The 20,343-nt window shown below is 34.1% G+C and overlaps 1 protein-coding gene across 1 annotated transcript in view; it reads right to left on the bottom strand.

The window, feature by feature from the left end:
* LOC116767528 (uncharacterized) overlaps positions 1 to 20,343 on the bottom strand; it is an 89,647-nt gene that overhangs the window by 57,090 nt on the left and 12,214 nt on the right. Inside the window, 19 exon segments of the mRNA XM_061527238.1 lie at positions 5 to 1,156; positions 1,398 to 1,688; positions 2,002 to 2,202; positions 2,274 to 2,456; positions 2,843 to 3,058; positions 9,441 to 9,518; positions 9,977 to 10,051; positions 10,138 to 10,281; positions 10,983 to 11,756; positions 12,303 to 12,440; positions 12,590 to 13,501; positions 13,653 to 13,828; positions 13,946 to 14,666; positions 14,757 to 14,888; positions 14,964 to 15,146; positions 15,250 to 15,441; positions 15,553 to 16,266; positions 16,368 to 17,036; positions 17,292 to 20,285. Coding sequence (XP_061383222.1) covers positions 5 to 1,156; positions 1,398 to 1,688; positions 2,002 to 2,202; positions 2,274 to 2,456; positions 2,843 to 3,058; positions 9,441 to 9,518; positions 9,977 to 10,051; positions 10,138 to 10,281; positions 10,983 to 11,756; positions 12,303 to 12,440; positions 12,590 to 13,501; positions 13,653 to 13,828; positions 13,946 to 14,666; positions 14,757 to 14,888; positions 14,964 to 15,146; positions 15,250 to 15,441; positions 15,553 to 16,266; positions 16,368 to 17,036; positions 17,292 to 20,285 — 9,945 coding nt within the window.

The following is a 20,343-nucleotide window of genomic DNA, read 5'->3' as shown; positions in this document are numbered from 1 at the left end:
TTACGTCTGTAAATACATTGAATTTGCGGATCACCCATGTAACCATCGGGGCATATACAGGAGACAGTATGATCCGAACACAAACAAACAGCATTTATTCCGCACACGTTATTTTGTAGACAAGGATCTAAACATTTTCGATTAATGCAAGCCTCATTTGGTGCACATTCAGAGTTCATAAGACATTCTGGTTTACATTCGATAGTAGGATCTCCATTAAAATCAGGAGGGCAAGTGCAGATGGCCTGTTCGCCAACATCTTGACAAATTGCATTTACACCACATTGTACTTTATTACATGGTCTATTGCTTTTTAGCTCTTCTGGTGGTAAACAACAAAGTAAAGGATTTCCCACAAACCCATCTTCACAAACACAAACAGGATGATGTGCTTCAATATGACATTTCGCATTTAACCCACAAACACCAGGACAAGGGTTGCGACAAATGTACCCTATGCAAGCTTTGTCTATAGGGCATTCATCATCTATCTCACATTCTCGGGAATGACAACCCTCAAGGCTATAAGGATCACCGGTACTCCCCTCTTGACAAGTGCATAAAGCTTGACGATCGTAATTTATCTGGCATACTGCCTGTGGGCCGCATGGGCTTGGTTCACATGGACTTCGCTGGGGTTGACATCCAACGTAAGGGTCACCTCCAAAACCGACTTTACAGAAGCACATCTCTCTGTTGCTACTCACATAACAATCTGCATTTTCCCCACAGTTACCTGGTTGACATAACACGGGCGGAGGTAAATATGTGTGATGTTCGCATAGTCTGAAAGGATTACCTTTCATGTTCTCTGGACAATAACAAGATGGTGTTCTATTAGGATCACATCGAGCTCCTATACCACATGGGTTAGGTTCACACGGATTACGCACTTCTACGCAACCACGTACTGTATTTGGACTTTCAACAAATCCTTGTAAACAGGTACATTTTGCGAAGCCATTGGATAATATTGTACACTGTGTATTGGGTCCACAAGGAGATGGTTGACATGGATTATTAGGTAGTTTGCAAGGCTGTTGTGGAGGATTTCCTTCATAATTAGGTAAACAGAAACAAGCCGGTTTATTATTAATAATTCGACATCCGGTAAAAGGGCCACAAGGATTTGGACTGCATTCGTTGCCCTCAGGAACTGAAAAATATAAAGAATAAAAAATATTACAACACTAATTGGAAAAAGGATCTTTAAATACCTTTTTTCTCATGTGAGCTTATGTCATATTAAATTTAATATTCGCATTTTAGTCATAGTTTTTAATTTAGGAAGATCTATATGTGTATAATTATATGAGCACATAAAATTTATCGTCAATTAAAAGTTTTTTTTATATAAATTAAGTACATATTTTAATGTAAACGGGATTAATACTTACTGCAAATTTTGAATGGATTGCCAGTTAACCCTTTTGGGCAGAAGCAAATAGGGTTGTTATTATCAATTTCACATAGAGCATTCTGGCCACACGGGTTTGGCATGCATGGATTTGAAGGGGGTTCACAGCTTGTTAAAGGATTCCCATTATAACCTGACAAACATTTACATGAAGCCTCGTGATTCATTACATCACATACGGCATTGATGCCACATTTGCAAGGTGATTCACATTTTCCATTAATACAAGCTTCAGAGTTATGACATTCGTTATCTGAGCGGCATCCTTGAACTAGAAATAGAAAATGATATGGTACTGTAGACTGTTGTGAATATTGAGGTCTAAGATTTTCTCGAGTTTTATACATTTAAATGAAACTAGTATTTTTCGGATAAACTACGCGTGATTTATTTTTGTAAAAAACTACATACTCCCGACGTTTCAGTTACTTTTCAGCAAACATGATCACGGGCAGACGAGTAACCGAAACGTCGGGAGTATGTAGTTTTTTACAAAAATAAATCACGCGTAGTTTATCCGAAAAATACTAGTTTCATTTAAATGTTGTGAATATTAATATATCTTCTTACAACAAAAAATGTACCTTGGAAACATTCTAAGAACGGATTTCCAGTATATCCGGCAAAGCACTTGCATTGTATTCCATGATTTGATGGAAAGCATTCTGCATTATCTCCACATTTATTTATAGAACAAGGATTAATACAAATTCTGTTCAACCTGTCACATAAGAGTTCTGGAGGGCAGTCTTCATTATACTGACATACCGAACGAGAGTCGATGACTAAAACAGAATTATTTAAGATGAAGGACTAAATACAAAAAATATATATATTAAATATCTAATACACTTACCTGGCACGCAGCCTACATATCCGTTCCCTTGATATCCTTCAGCACAACTGCAATCTGATCCGTGCTTCGTGTTTATACATACGGCGTTTTGTGCACATGGGTTGTGTATTGCACACGGATGTTGACATGCATTATTTATACAAGCTTCGGTCAATTGACAATCTTCATTGCGAGTACAACCAGCTGGGTAAAGGTGAGATTTACATATATATATATGTGTGCAATTTTGTGCAGGTGTTTTAATATTATTGAAGAATAAACCCAATAATGCCCAATATTGCGACAAGGACAAAAATATTACATAATTCGTAAAGATTTGCTTAATTTTTATAAGTTTTAACTGTTATGTTATTCTTTTGAAAATGAAAAGATGCTGTCCTAGATAATGAAAATTTGAAGTTTATGATTTGAGGTCTGTTTTACGTTTTTTATCATATTATACAAAAAAAACAACATATACTTACAGGTTTTCGCAAATAATATTTTAAAGCAAGACTTATATGTAATAAATAATTGTATAGTTTAGATGAAAAAATATTAAACTGTTATTGTTAATAAGATAAGCTTACACTGCTGAGGTGCACATTTAATTGCTGGGTCCCCGACGTATCCAGCTGGACATGAACACATTGGTCTTTGTTTGACCGGATGACAATTGGCTGCAATGCCACACACATTGTCGAATTCACAAGGGTTCTGACACATTCCCATAAAACAGGCTTCGGTGTCTATACAATCCCGATCAGAATGACAGGGTTCTGGTGCCTTTGGTGTTCCAGGTGATTCTATTTATATTAGGAATTAGTATGTTACAGTGAAGTTTTAATTTATTATTTATAATTAGTAACCGAATATGTACAAATAGAAGCTTATTTCAAGACATGAAACAGTACACTTTGTCCGATAAAACAGCCTTAAAATCCTAAAGTACATTTTCCCTCTAACGTATCTCATAACAATTAAAAAACTGTTACAGAAATAAATTATATAAAAAAATGTTTTTATAGAACATGTTATAACATTACCTTTGGTACAATTTTCGTCAGCAGCATCTAAGCATACGCAAACCGCGTCACGGTTGATAATTTTACAGGTAGCGTTCTTTGTACATGGATTTTGCACTTCGCATGGATCCTGGCACTCTCCGTTAAGACAGGTTTTGTTCAGTGGACAGTGTTCGTTAAAGTTACAATGTGTTTTAGTAACAATGTCTGTAGTATATGTTGTCGTGTCTGTTGAAGTCAAGTCAAAGTAGGGAGTGGAGTCAGTCCAAGCAGAAATATCTACGTCTTTTCTTCTAGAGGACAAATTATCTAAAGAAGTACTTGATTGATAGGGAATGTCTGTAAAATTGTTTTTCTGATGATTAGGGGAAAAGCTGATGGTATTAGATTCATATTCATCCTTATCTAACTAGAAGTTGGTAAATCAGTTGTTTGAACTGTTTCAAAGTGAAGCGTGTGGCTTGGTAGACTTTGCTCTGTTGTAGAAACGGAATCAGAATTGGTTCCGTTTCGTTTCAATGATAACTCAGTATCTCCTGTAACCATTTTTCTGTCTATGTTTGGGGTTGTTAAGATGCTTTCATCTGATTGTTTTGTTGATTTAATATTTTGTGGCATCATCGTTATTCTATTTTCCACCAAAGAAGTATCTGGATAGCTTATACTAGATTTTTCAGTGATATCATTGTTGTCATTCAAATAAGTTGTTTGCGTTTCCTCTATCAAATAAGGATTATTTGTATATGCTATATTATTTTCTAAAGTAGAAATTTTTAATGTAGTTGGTTCATTATTCTTTTCTGTATTCAATTTATCAGAATTGTAGTATATATTAGGTTTGATTTGACTGTTACTTTTTAAGGTGGAATAAGTTTCTTCGGCATCCGATGTTGAGTCCTCGATAATCGTACTAAAAGTAGGAACAGATGCATCAGATTGTGTTGTAGTTATGATATTTTCGTTTACTGATATACTTTCAGCATTAAATTTTGTTGTGCTAACAACATCTTCAATATTATACCTGTTTGTACTCATTTCATTAGTAATATCATTTTCTTCAGTACTATAAATATTAGAGTGATAATTATTGTCTAAAGTTACTAACATAATATCATTTGGTCTATTGGTAATGAGTTCGGAATTTTTTGAGGATAAATACTTAGTTTCGGCATTAGATGTAGTTTTTGGTATAGAAAATTCTGGATTTGTAGTCGTACTCATATTATTTATTAAAACATTATTCTTTAATGTTGTTAAATTAACGTAATCTATAGTTGTGGGTGTACTCGTTCTATTTTTATTGCTAACTATTGTTGATTTTGGTGCATTTAAATCGAAATCCGGTTGTGTGGTCTTTCTTTGTGAAAAAAACCAATTTGTCGTGTTAAGGATTTCCATATTGGTTTCTAAATTTTCTCCTATTGTTGTTGACCTTTCACCGATAGCATTAGAAGTTATTATTTCATTATAACTTTCAGTCATTTGATCAATTATTTTAGTGTCAGTTGATTGTTTATTTACAGAATACGCATTTGTTTCAAGTATATCATTAGTTGTATCGACTGGTGTTGCAGTATCAAGAATTGTTATTGCGTTATAATCTTCCTCACGATATTTTGGTGTGGCATTGGTTACCAATGTAATATCATCATGTTCTTTTGTTTCCATTTCAGTGCTAATTGTAGATGTTAATGTGTCACTTGATAATTCATTTTCTTTTTCTTGGGACAATAATGTTGTTGGTATAGTTGTATCTAAATATTTTTCCGTATTTGATATATTTGTAATAAATTGATTATTTAAAGTTGTAAAACTTGTATTAACACTATCGATAATTATTTTGTATTTGGAGTATTTTCTTCTGTAGAAAAGTAAGAGATTGTAAATTTTCCATCGTTTTGATGTTGAAAATCTGATTGTTTGATGGTAAATGTACTTGTACTAATAGTTGAGTCAATATTATTAGTGCTTGTTTCAACCTCACTAGTTTCGACAGTTGTAGATGGATTTTTATTATTAGATACATAATTGTTACCTTTTTGTGTCAAAAAGGTTAATGTACTTTTAGTAGTAATAAAGTCACGTTCTGTGTTAGGAGAATCTGTGTGAATACTGTTACTTAATGTTGTCGATTTAATATTTTTTAGAATGTTATCATAATTTTCCGATGAATGATACATCATTTCAGATTTAGAATCAGTTGTTGTTTCGGAAATAAGTTTTTCTATATCGTATGATTTCAAATCTTTAGTGCTAAAGTCATCTTCATTTTCCATTTCAGTATATTTGATTGTCGTTTCAGTATGCTCCGAATTTAAGACATTGGAATCTTTTGTCTCAATTATACTATTTGTTCTTGATACGTCTAAAGTATTTGTATCGGTAGTTGTAGTAGTATCGTCACCTGTTGAAGTTTCAAACTTGAATGTAGATGTATTGATGCCGTCCTCAAATTTATTTGTAAACATATCTAATTTATCGGTAGTAATAAATTGTGAGTCATAAGTAGTTTCAGTATTTTTTTCTTGAGGTAAAAATGTCGTTCTTGGTATTTCAGTAAATATTTTATGTGGTATTTGAGTTGTTATAGGTATTACTTTATTTGTGATCTTATCTTCATGTGTATTGAATTTCTTGTCAGAGGTTGGGAATTTTATATTAAGTTTAGTTAGATCACTATTTTCTGTCGGTACATAGATTTCTGTACTCATTTCGACTGGTGTGGTCAGATATTCTTCCACAGTGTGACGGGTTTTCTCAAAAGTATTATAAGTGTTAGTAGGTATTTTACTATGTCCAGTGGTTATTTCAAATGGCGTTTTTCCAAAGTCGTTTTCATTATTAGGATTACTACTTTTAATTTTATCTATAAATGGAGAAAATGGTTTATCGTATATATTTTCTGTGGCCTCTCCTAGTACTTCTGGCACAAATGTTGTAGAAGCTAGAAAATCTATTTTCAATGTATTCATATCAAATTTATTAACGGATGTGGAGGGCTCGAAATTAATAACATTGGTGGTTGCGTTGTTTACTATTTCCGTTATATGTTGTATATGAGGTTCAATAGTTGTGGTTATTTGTTTTTCTGTTGAATAAGAATTAATTTCATAACTATCGATTAATGTAATAGATTTTGAAGTCGTTTCGTCCGGTATTATTTTACCAGTTGAAGTTGTTTTAAATTTATCTATAGAACTCATGGCATCATCAATATTTTGTGTACTGGTTACAATTTTTTCATTTATTGTAGAAGATTGTATATCAAAAGGTTCTTTATTGTTATTGTCTTGTAGCAAAGGTTTTATTTCTGGCGTGGTAGTAAGTGGGGTTATCTTAGTATTTAATGTATTAGAACCTACATGTTTATCAGATATTTTAGAACTTTCGTAACTTTCTGTTGATATTTGTTCATTATTTATACTTTCAGTAATAGGTAAATTTTTATTCGTCATTTCATATATATTATAAGTGCTTATTTCAAATATATCGTTGGATGTTATAGATGGAATAATACTTGCATCTGTTGTTATCCTCCTGTCGGCAAGTATGGGGTATTTTGTAGTAACTTCTAAATTATCGACACTTCTCTGGGTGGTTGTGTCACTCTTTTCAATATTTGTAGAATATTGAATATCAAAAAATTCGTTAGTACTAAGATACTGTTGTGAAGATGCCTCTGTAGAAGTGGTGAAATCGGAATTTATTTCTGTATTTTGAATATTTAAATCATATACCACATCAGTCAATGCGTGATTTATATCCGTAACAATTTTTCCATTTGGCTCAGTTGACAGCATTGTAGTCTCCTTATTAGCAAAATGTGGAAAATCAGTAGTTGACATTTCCATATCTATGTTGGAGGATGTATAAACAGGCACTTTCTCCGTTTCGTTATTTTGAATACCTAAATATTGTTTTAGTGATTCAGTAGGACTGTAGTCATTGCTCTGTGTGTTACTTCTTCAGTCAGCTTAGAATCATGATAAGTATTGTGATAAACTTCTTCGGTATCAGAAGCAGTATAATCAGATTGGGGTGCAGTTGTAGTATACTCAATTAATTTATCTGTATTAGTAGTGGAAGGCGCAGAAAAAACACCTTCTTCAGTAACTTTCACGCTGTGTAAATACCTAATATCGGAAGGTGTAGTTATAGCAGTATGCCTTTCTTCTGAATTGTTTGTTAAGTGGGTATCAAGGGCTGTATTGTTATTTAAGGCTGTTTTTATATTAACTTTATTTGAATTTTTTAAGCTTGTTGTATTAGAATTCATATTTCTTGAAACATGGGTCATGTTATAATCTTTTTGAATATCAATAGTTGACTCGGACGTTGCAATATTTTTTGTGATTAAATTATAAGAATTTATAGTACTAATATAATCAGTAGTTGTACTTTCTAAATCTATTTTTGTAAAATTGATCAAATCCTTACTATCACTATCAGATAGTTCTGTTTTTGGTGTATCATTAATTTCTAAATATTGAGTAGTTTTTATAGTTTTTTCAGATAACTTTGTAGTTCTCATTGAATCCATCAATGTAAAACCATTTATTTCATTGAAGGAAGTTGTACTATCAAAATTATTTGTCGTAGGTGGTTCTGTACTTTCTAAATAGATCTCCGTAGTAATATTTGTCGTTGACAAATAATCAGATATTCCTTCAGATTCATGTAAAGAATTTTCTGTGTTATCTTCAGAAACGAAATCGCGAGAAAAAGTAATAGCATTATCCTTTTCGGTAGGATTGAGTGTATTTTGTGAGTTTTTCAGAGTTTCGCTAGTAGCACTTTCTCCTGTTGTTATATCATCTCTGTCACTTAAAGAAGACGAATCTGTGTGATCTATAAACAAGGTTGTTGTGGACTGAATTTTATCTGTTGAAGTTTTCTCATTTTCCCGACTAGCTAAAATAATAGTTGTAGTTGTTTCTGTTAGAAATTTGTCTATTGGTGGCGTAGTTTTTACTGACAAGTTTTGAAAATTATTTGGGTCATTTGTATAGTTCTTGTGCAAATTTCTCTGATTCTCTGGAGTTTTTGTATTTTTATTAGATCCCACTAAATCATTTTTTTTATACTGTGGCTTGATAGTGCTTTCTGCATGTATGGTGCTACTACTTTGTATCTGTTCATCGTAATCTGATGATATTTCTGTTTCATTTACACTATAGAAAGGAATTTCCATTGCTTCTGTAGATATACCATTAACCTTTTCAGAATTAGAAATTTCAGTGGTTGCTGGGTTGAAATCGTTTTCGTAAATATTTTCATGTTCAGTGGTATCATCTATATTATCGATTAGTGTACTAAGATTATTTACTAAAGTATCAGATGAAGTTGTTGTCAAAATATTATTTTCGACATAAGATGGTAGTGTAACAGTAAAAGTCGTTGAAAGTGTCATGTCGTTACGTTCAGTTTTATCAGTAAATTCTGTAGTACTTTCGGTTAGTGGAATATTTATAGGACGTTCATCTGTTAATAGGAGAGGAACATCTCGTTAATTTTCGCACTAATTCCATAACTTATTTAGATTAATGTAACAGAAAAAATAAAAAATATATAAGAAGCTTCATTTTTCTTTGTATAAACTTGTAACCTTACATATATAAGCTTATAGAAACAGAAAAACTAAAAAATAGAAGAAAATGAAGAAATGAAAAATATTAAGAATGCAGATCAGAAACCAGACCCTATTACCCATTGAGAGTCGATACTATATAAACATTTTTATGAAAGAATTAGACAAAAGTAAATTTATCTTAAGAAACGTTTTTAAAGTAATAACGTGCTTCTACAACAGATGATGTCAAAGACGTAGTAAGTCTAAATCTACTCTGAAAGTAAAATAGGCAACAAATTGTTTGTTCGGGTCTGCCGAATGAACATAACCAGTACTTTGTGGCGTTTTATCGGACAAAATGGTACACTGTTCATAGCAACAACCAGTTTATTTGGAGTTATTTTTGCTATTAACATAAAAATACAGACACAGACTAGCTAGTCTTAAAGTAGTAGTCTGTTGGTACACATTTAAAAGAAATGTGCAAGTAAGATCAACTAAAATGAACCTGTATTAAATGTTATATATTAATCACAGCATAACTAAGTAGCTATTGGTTATACAAATATTGTTTAAAATTATATTAAGACTTACTTTCCAGACATGCTCCAGTAAATGGATCACAGGATACCCCGGGTCGGCAATGCGCACAATTAGTAGAAGGTTTATCTCCTGTAAAAAACAATTCTCTTTAATAGTTAAACGAATTAATTTTATTCCTGAATATTTTTTACCATTACTGTCTTCAGTGAAGTTATAAAAAGTTTTTTTTAGTATTTCTATAACATTTAGGAACATCATAAAATATAATTCAATCTTTTATAATGACTTTTGTTGCCTTTTAAGGGATAAACTAAAAATGACATGTGTATAAATCTTAATATGACATATAAAGTAAGTCTTTTGGTGAAAAGTTCTTCTGTATAAATAGTATCTAAGAGATGAAAGTTAATTTTATTTGTTCAGAAATTGCTGTATAAGCATTTATTTATTTTAATATAGTATACATCAAGTTATGTGATAAATTATTTAACAATCTGAGTTTTAAAATACTTTAAAGCCTGAATTATTATTATGGCAAAACGTCAAGCTTTTTAAATATTTTAAATTTAATTATATACTATTCTTACCGTGCACGCAGACGCAGCCATCGCAATTTGTGTTAGGATATCGGGCGCAGTCAGCAGATGTCTGACATTGACAAACTATAAAGAAGTTAAAATATAATGAAACATATAATTAGTACTTTATACACTATATATTTTTACAGCTAACTAGAGTTTTGGTATACCCTTGGAGCAGACAGGTTGGTGGTCAAGAACTGAGCAATGATGGCCAGGAGCGCAGGGTCCTCCGCCAGAGCATGGATCGCTGCAGCGCCCATTCACGCATGCTAGCGACGCTGCGCACTCTTCGTGAACGCCGCATGACAATGCTGTGACATCCAATAATGTCACCAAGTGCTATTCACTACATTGTTTATCATAGCATTTTGTGACTATCAGTATAACAAAAGTATGATGATACAAATAAAAGACGCAACTTAGATAAATCTCTTTACATATTTTTTTTTTGAATTTACATAAAAGGACAGAAAGATAGTGACTACTTATAGCTTAGAACTGCTTTCTTACATAGATATATAACTACACCTGATTTAATTACATATCATATGGGAAATGGCTATCATATATAATAGAAACTGTTTATAAATAGTGTGGACAATAGTAACCAGAATACAGGCATGAATCATAACTTTGCAAACTCTGTCTCGTGTCAGTTTTTTGCATTGTTTCTGTTATGTTTAAGCGACAAAAGCGTTAAAGTCACCAAAGCGCTGCCACCACCAAAATGTTTAAGTGAAGATTATTTTTCATAAAACAATTGCTTCATATAATTTAAGCTTGTATGTACACAGATAAGAAATAACATGCGAATCTACCTTGTCTAGAAGTAGTTCTACTGTTGGAAAAAGAGTAATCATGCTAGAAAAAGAAATATAGAAATAGAATTGGATGAGTCATAAAGTATACTATCAAGTTTTCCTGGAATATGAAGAAAAACAATTAACGAGATGTCTTGAATATAAAAACTAATAGAATTGTAATATTTGAGTTTCTGAATACGCAGAATTACCTTTAATACATCCATGTTTTTCATCATGAGTAAAACCACTTGGACAAAACTTGCATACTGGGTGATGATCTTCAACAGAACAAGGGCCATCACCACAAGCTTCTTTGCACGGGTCTTTGCATTGGAAATTAATGCATGCCAGGTTTTGGGGACATCCATTATCTCTCAAACATATAGAAGCTGTCGGATTACAGTCTTCAACACAAATACATACAGCTTTGTGTTCTACTACATCACACTGTTTTCCTTTGGGACAAATAGGTTGTTTGGTTGCTAGACAAGGATTCACACATTTCGTATCACGACAAACTGCATTGGAAGGACATTGTTCATCTCTCGTACATTCAGCATATTCTGGAGCGCATGTCAATTCCCCTTTGTCATTAAGAGCGAACCCATTACGACAAACACAAACAGGCCTATGATTTCGTACTTCACATTTTTGATTTCTTCGACAGTTTTGATAATTTAAACATGGATTTCTACATTGTTTTGTCGTTAAATCACAAGCTAGTTTAGATGGACATTCCTTTGTTTCAGAACAAGTAAAGGTAACATTAGCGTCTGCTGTAGGTTTGCATGTTGAGTCCAAGCGACAGGCCAGTCGAGGCTGGCCAATGTAGCATTGTGGACAAGAGCATTGAGCTCGGTGCATTACTGAAACACACAGTGCATCTTCGCCGCACGCGCCTCGAATTGTGCAGGGATCCACACAACGTAAGCTTAAACAAGCTTTGTCTACTGAACAATCTTTGTCACTCGTACATTCGATACCTAGGAAGATGTGAAAGAAGGAAGCATAGTCGAAAGAGCTGTACCTTCAGCCATGAAGAGGAAACTTTCTCACGAGACAGTGCATGCTTTTTGAAATTGAGAGTTTATGATCAGAAGTATATAACGTTATATTATAATACAAGCAATATGTACATGAAGCCGAATTGACTGTATTCAAGCACAAACGGTGAGAATGCTTCCACTAATTTCAATTAAAATGTGAATATTTTGTACACATATGTAGTTACGCTATAAATTTTTAAATTATAGAATACATATTTGTACAAGAATTTGAAATGTTATATCCTAAATCTCAATATTTTATTAAGAAATATTTGCTAACAATCAACAATTTACTAATTAAATATTTACAGTAAAATATTTATGACAGAAACTGCTAATTTTTTTTTTAATTTTACATTTTATTTTAAAGGAAACTTAAAAAAATACATTTTAATACACCCGTCGATTAACGTGCATTTGTACAAGTGTAAAATGTAAAAATTGGACATAGTTGTAGGAATAATAAAAACTTAATTTACTCACTGGTATGACACTCGATATCAGCTTGTCCCTCTGTACCAGGTATACAACGACAAACGAATTCGGCACCTTCTCTTAAACACTCTCCATTAATACCACAACCTGTAGTTCTACAATCTACTACACTTCGTTCCTGAGCACCTGAAAAAACATTAAATTAAACTTTGTAGCCAATTATTGCTATATTACAACCAAGTCTAAAACGTTTAACTTTACAAAGAGTTAGTAATTAATATTTATAAATAATGAATAAATAACATAAACTTTGGATTACTTAATAATAAACTCACATTCTATATTGGGATCACCATTTGGATAGTTACGAGGACAATAACATAGTGCTTCTCCTCTTTGTCCTATACGACACTGTGCATTGACACCACAAGCTTTAAACGCACAAGGGGCCATAGTTCCACAGAAGCATTGTCTTTGTGGAATTCCGACACAACCTGGTGGACATGTGCACTCATAACTGCCGTCCTCCAAATCTCGACATCGTGCGTTAACTCCACATGGGTTTTTTAAGCAACTGCCTGATGCTGGTTTTGAACACTCAACTTTTGGGTTACCCAGGTAAGTTGGTGGACAGGAACATTGTGGTGCCCGATTAATTGAGCGGCAAATCGCATTGGCACCACAAGCATTGAGACACACATTTCTACATGTTTTGGCAGACGTACACTCTTCGTCTAAACCACAATCTTCATTTTTAATACACTCATAAGCTTTGCATTCCTTTTCTGGGTCTCCAGAGTAACCACTGGGGCAGCTGCAAAAAGCATGGTGCTTGTTTGCTAAGCATAATGCATTTTTTCCACAAGAGTTATCTCGACAAACTGTTACACATTGCTTTGCGGAGCAAACCATATCTTCGCCACAATCATTATTATAGTTACAACCGGGTACACAAGCACCCTGTGAACATACATGTCTCTCGGGACATTTTGTTTTCTGGGAACATAAAGTTCTGCAACCTCCGTTAACACATTTTTCACCACATGAGCAATTTGAACTATTTTCACACAGATTGATACAATAACCACTTTCGTCACAGGGGCAAAAACCATCACAACGTAAAGGCTTTTTCTTACACTCAACAAGCGGATTACCGGTGTAATTACTAGAACAACTACATTGAATTCGATGGTTCAAGACATTACAATCGGCACATATTCCACAAACTGCATTGTCACTGCAAGGATCTAAAACATTCTCATCGATAATATATAGTTGAATTAAGAAAAAAAATTATTGAATAAACATATTAAAACTGTAGTTTATTTATATATATATATATATATATATAAACTTCTAACAAATACTAACAAATTTAGTGGGGTCAATCTTTCTCACCTTTACATTTTCCTTTAATACAAGCCTCATTGCTCTGGCAAGCATTGTCATCTCGACACCCTTGCCTACAAATTCTGTTTTCGCAAATTTGTCCTTCACTGCAAGCCTCATCATTATTACAAACAAGCCTGCATATTCCTCTTATACATTTTTCATTAGATAAACAAACAACATCTCTGAAAAACAATTCAATTTATACCTTTTACAAATCTAGTATACAAAGTATCATATAGACCAAAAAATAAAATGAATTTTTATCTCATACGTCAAACTTGAAGGAATAAAATAGTTACCCTCGACAAGATGGATAACAGGTATCACCATAACAACTAAATCCATCAGGACAGTTACTATCACTTTCACAATTAGTTGCTATTCTCTTACAGACATATTTTGGATCCCCAACTAAATTTTGTGGACAAGTACATATTGGACGATGTTCTACAACTCTACAAAGTGCGTTAGCTCCACAAGTTCCTGGTTTATTACATGGGTCTGTGCATTGGCCGGATAGGCAAGCAAAGTTACTTAGGCAGTCAGAATCTGATCTACAGCCCAACACACAAAAGCGACCGTCACAAACTTCATCGTCGGAACAATTTTCGTCCGATGTGCAAGCATAACGACATAAACCTGCATTGCATCGTTCGCCTTCTAAGCATTCAAAATTCTCTGAATTACAACTCGGTCGACAACGATTTTCTTCACATCTCCAGCCTGTGGCACAGTCAGCTTGTATTCGACAAGACAAAGCTGGTGTTCTCACGCAACCAATATTGGGTGTGGGATTTGCTATTAGCCCATCTAAACATGAACATATAGCTTTTCGATTTACAACGGAACAAACCGCGTTTGGACCACAAGGGCTTACATCACTGGCACAGGGATTTTTGCAATAATTGTTTCTACAAATCTCATCTTCCCTACAATCGTCATCGTGTCTGCATCCATAACGACAACTATTGGATAAGCAAATGTGTCCCAAAAAACAATCGTTATCTAAACGACACGTCACTGAAAAGATATATTTATTGAGAAATAGTGTTTAAATATTTTGAGGAAAAGGTAAGAACTCTCCTATAATAAAAATCAATTTAGACTTACGCAAACAAGTTCCTTCTGAACATCGTTCATTCAAAGTACATTCCTCATCTTTTCTGCATCTTGGCAAGCAGGTCGACTCTTTACAGACAAAGCCATCTTCACATTCTCCAGCACCTCCACACAATCTCGGCACTGTGAAAAACAAAAAATATAATATCGTGTTATACTAAAATTATAATATATGTAGTTCATAATATTTTCACTTACTTCTGACACATTCTACATCTTGGTTTCCGGTAAAACCGAAGGGGCAACTGCATTGCACAACATGATTTTCTGTATGACATACTGCATTTAACCCACATGTTTGATCTAGTTCACATGGATTAACGCACTGCCCATTGAAGCATTTTTCATTTGAATCGCATTCTTCATCAATTGCACACAATCCTAAAACATAGAGTTAATGGAGTTGTTTGAAAACTTTATAACACAGAAACGTTAGGAGTTACACTATTATTAATCATAAAATGAACGTTTATTAAATAAGCACCTTGGCAAATACTTTTGCGACAATATTGAGCCTCGGAACATTCCTTATTACTTTTACAAGGTACTTCACGAAGATGACATCCTTTTCCATTACCCGCATTTCCTTCGTACCCAATCTTACATTTACATTGCCCAGAGTGTCGTGTGGCTACACACTCAGCATTTTGTCCACATTTTACATTTTCACAAGCATCTATAAAAAATATCGTAATCAAATATTGTTTCAATATTTTATTTTAATTTGAGCTTAATTTAATATATTCCTAATATTTTGAAGCTTTGATCCATTATATAAATTTTTTACCTGTGCATTTTCTCACACCGTCAATAATAGTACAACGCGCTTCGCTCGGGCAATCTCTGTTAAATCGGCATTCAGGAGAGATGTGACATCCCTCACTATAAGGGTTGCCAACAGTACCGCTTGGGCACGCGCATTTTGCTTCACTTTTTGTATTGATACATTCGGCACCTATGCCACAAGGTTTTACTTCGCACCAATTAATTTCAACGCATCCCGATATTGGATTTCCAGTGTAACCGGGCTGACAATAGCAAACGTGTTTATGATTTTCCGAAGAACAAATAGTATTATCTCCACATTCATTCTTATAAAGACACGCAATTTTACACATATTGTTATGACATGTCTTATCTTCTGAACAGTCTTTGTCTTCATCACATTCTTTTTTATCACACCCTTTCAACGGGTCGCCGAAAAATCCTTCTTTACAAGAACATATCGGTTTATGAGCTAAACCAACACAAAATGCATTTCTCCCGCATGGCTGATTATGACACAATTTAATACATTCAGAGATGCCATTTTTAGTTTCAGAACATAATTCATCGGTCTCACAATCTTCATCATTTAGACATTTAATGCTTTTAGTACACATTTTGTTTTTATCGCAATAAAAGGATGATGGACATGTATTATTTTTATAGCACGTTTGTCGACAAGTGCCGTCTATACAAAGTTGTTGATCAAAACAATCTCGTGAAGATGTGCATAATCCTGAAATTATTTTTAACATATTAATTTATTTGTCAATTTATAATTTATATAGGAAATTATACTTTTGGACATAAATAAGCTTATGATTGTTATTCCCTTACCTAGGCATACGTTGTCGACACATTTTGTGCCTCCGGGACATCTATTATTATCAAATTGACAAAACTGAATAGGTGCACAACCAAGCACAGGATCACCTGTGAAACCTGGGTCACAAGAACATTGTCCAATATGACTTCTTGATATACAATTAGCATTCTTTCCACAAGCACGTGGCAAACTACAAGAGTTTATGCATTTGTTATTACTACATGCTTCTTCGTCCGGACAATCTAAGTCTTTCGTACATTGCAATTTGGTACAGCTTGTATAAGGATCGCCCTCGCTGTCTGGCTCGCATTGACAAATAGGCTCGTGTTTTATTACTATACATTTAGCACCTTTGCCACATTTAATATAATCGCAAGGATTAATGCAATAATTATCATTACATTTTGTTTCTTCTGGACAGTCACCATCAGTTACACACTGACCAGGACTTTTACAACTTCCAGTTTCTGTTTCAAATACAGTTCCATTAACACAATTACAAGTGAAAGAACCTTCGTTATTTCCACAAACAGCATTAGTAGGACATGGGTTCTTTAAACACTCGTCTATGTCTTGGCAAGTGCTTTTAATTAATTCAAATCCAGGCGAACACATGCAAACTGGTTTATGATTTATAATTTTACAATTCCCTCCTTCGCATACTCCATTTTCACATTTATCTGAAACAACAGAAATTAATAATAATACTATACAACTATTATTTTCATTGATCTATTTTATTCAATTATACTTATATTTAAAATGAAGCTATGTTTATCAGGATAAACGCACATTTATTGTTTTATTTTACGTTCTACCGGTTACCGATGTATCGGTTACTTTACAGTTTTAAAGTAGTGCGTTGCATATCTCAAAAACAGTTTCATTTTATGTGTACTAGCGAAAATCCTAGGTATGATATTTATATAACTTACCAGAACATTTATTTGTCTTTGGACTACAGAATTTATTATTAGAGCAATCAGAATCAACAACACATTCAACTTTAACGCATCCAATTTTCTTGTCAAACGGATTTCCCAGATGTCCATTTTCACAGGTACATGCCATTCTGTGTTTGTTAACTGTACAAACTGCATTTAAACCACATACATTGCTCTGACAAGGATTTGAACATTTTCCTCTAACACATGCTAATGAATCTTCGCACTGATTGCTTTGCCTACATTGATTCGGCAATAAACATCCTGTAGTGTGGGGGTCCCCAATTGCTTCAGTTGGACAGACACATTTATATGTTCCTATTAAATCTATACACTGAGCAGATGGGTGACAAGGATTATTAAGGCATTCATTTACGTTACTACATTCGCCGTTGATCAATTCAAAACCCTCTTCACATTTACATTCACTAGATATGCAAAGTTGGTTATTGAGGCAGTCCGAGTTAATTTTGCAACCAGAAATACATACTCCTGCGCTACAGTGTTCACCGTGTAAGCAATTATTACTGGTATGACAAATTTTATGGCATTTATTATCATGACACATTTCACCCATGGCACAATCTGAATGTTTTAGACAGGGTACTTGACAGAAAAAGCCGATGCACATATGATCTGGAGGACATTGCGAGGTTTTAACACAGGGTGCTGGTTTACGAACACACCCTTGTTGCGGTGTTGGGGAGCCTTCAAATCCTACAGGACAATGGCACATTGTACTATGATTTATTCGTGAACATATTGCATTAGGGCCACACACTTTAGTGGCCTGGCATGGGTTTACACATTTATTATTCGTACAAGATTCTTCATTAGGACAATCGTCGTTTGCTCTACAGCCTATTAAACATTTGCCTTCTACACACGCTTGTCCAATACTACATTCCGCATGGTTCTTGCATTGATTCATGCAGTAATTTTTTATACATACCTCACCAGGGTCGCAATGACTTATATTTTTACAAGGCGTAAAACATTGGCCGTTGTGGCAAACATCCCCGTTACAATCATAATTGTTTATGCATGATACCACTTTTTTCTTACAGTATTTATCATTCTGAGCATATTCATAGCCGTATGGACATGAGCACACTGCTTTTCTATCAACAACTTTACATATAGAATTGACACCGCATGCTCCTTCACATGGATTTATACACTGGCCATTAATACAAGCAGAGTCGGCTAAGCAATCAATATCGCCATTTGGACACTCGCCTTGCTTCCTACAACCTTCTTTTAAAGGATCTCCAACATATCCAGTAGGACATATGCAGTTGTAAGTTAATTGGAGAGGTTCACATAATGCAGTAGGATGACAAGGATTAGGATTACATAAATCTAGCTTCTTACAAGCTATGTCCGGTATGGGGTCTGGCATATAACCACTTAAGCATTGGCATTCAAACTTATGTTCATCTGCTATGCATACTGAATTTTCACCGCAACTATTTTCATCACATACATTAATGCATTTATGGGTCATCCGATTGCAAAGCTCATGAGAGAGGCAGTCGATATTGTAAACGCAGGGTACTGATTGACATCCTTTATCTAGATCGTCGGGATTACCCGTATAAGGACCCGATGGGCATTGACATTTAGCATCATGGTTATTTGTAACGCAGACAGCGTTTGGTCCACAGTGGACGTCCTGACAGGCTGGTATGCACTTATTTATGTTACCAATATTTTTGCAAATTTCATCTTCTTTACATTCAACATCGTTCATACATTCATTTTTATCTATAGGTAGACAACCGTCGCGATCATTAGGATTACCAACAAATCCTGATAAACATTCACATTGACTCTTGTGATTTTTAGAAATACACTTTGAGTTTTGTGGACAGGTAAATAACAAGCAGTTATCAATACATTTTTTTACACCTAAAACATCTCTTTGACATGACCTATTATCTTCACAGTCATCATCTTTACCACAGTTTGGCGTTGTTGGTTGTTCACAATTTGAACTAACGGGATTCCAAATAAAACCTTCTTTGCACTCACAACGAGCAATGTCATCCATAACTTTGCAGATTTCATTGGCACTGCATGCAACAGTTGAACACAAATCTAAACATCTTTTTGTCGTACCATCTACTGCATCACAAATCTGTGGTGGTGTACAATCACTATTTACATTGCATTCTACTTCATTTGGTTCCTTTTGTTGCAAATGACATCCAGTTTTAATATCACTTGGTTTGCCTACGTAGCCCTCTACACAAATACAATGTGCTTGGTGGTTAGTGGTTAAACATAGAGAATTAGGTCCACATTGTATTTTACTACAAGCGTCTACACATTTCCGGACACTTTTACCAATTTGGAAACATATTTCTGAATCCTGACAGTCTCCATCTATAATGCACTTTTTGTTTAAGGTGCAACCTTGAATAAGGTCGTTGGGATTACCTATGTAGTCAGGTAAACACATACATTTACCTCCTTCACAAATTGACTTCGGGCCGCATGTCATAGTTCGACATTTGTCTACACATTTAGACGCTTCACAAACATATCCATCAGGGCATGTGACATTGCTCGAACATGAACAACCGCTACCATCTACACATTTGGAAAGAGTTATTTGCGTACACAATTCATATGGATTACCAACATATTTGCTTCTGCAAACACAACTGTAGCTTCCTGGGGTGTTAATACAAATAGCATTTTCTCCGCATGGTCTTGAACTACACTCATCAATATCTATACATTGCAAGTTCGGATTTCCTAAATATCCAGGGGGACACAAGCATTCAACATGCGATCTTGTTTGCTGGCAAATTGCATTTGTACCGCATTTAGTACTAGCACAAGTTATCTGTTTTCGAGTTGTACACCGTAAATAGGGATTTCCTGTGTAACCTTTGTCACATTTACAAGTATTTATTTGTCCATACATGCAATGAGCATTCTGCCCACAACCAGGTTCACAATTTGGAGGTATAACAGCTGAAATAAATAATCATATTAATATATCAAATATCAATAAGAAAACCTGATCATAAAA

The sequence above is a fragment of the Danaus plexippus genome (assembly GCF_018135715.1).
Source record: "Danaus plexippus chromosome 9 unlocalized genomic scaffold, MEX_DaPlex mxdp_24, whole genome shotgun sequence".
Classification (NCBI taxonomy): domain Eukaryota; kingdom Metazoa; phylum Arthropoda; class Insecta; order Lepidoptera; family Nymphalidae; genus Danaus; species Danaus plexippus.
Note: the sequence above shows the minus strand (reverse complement) of the source record. Positions and strands in the feature narration are given on the sequence as shown.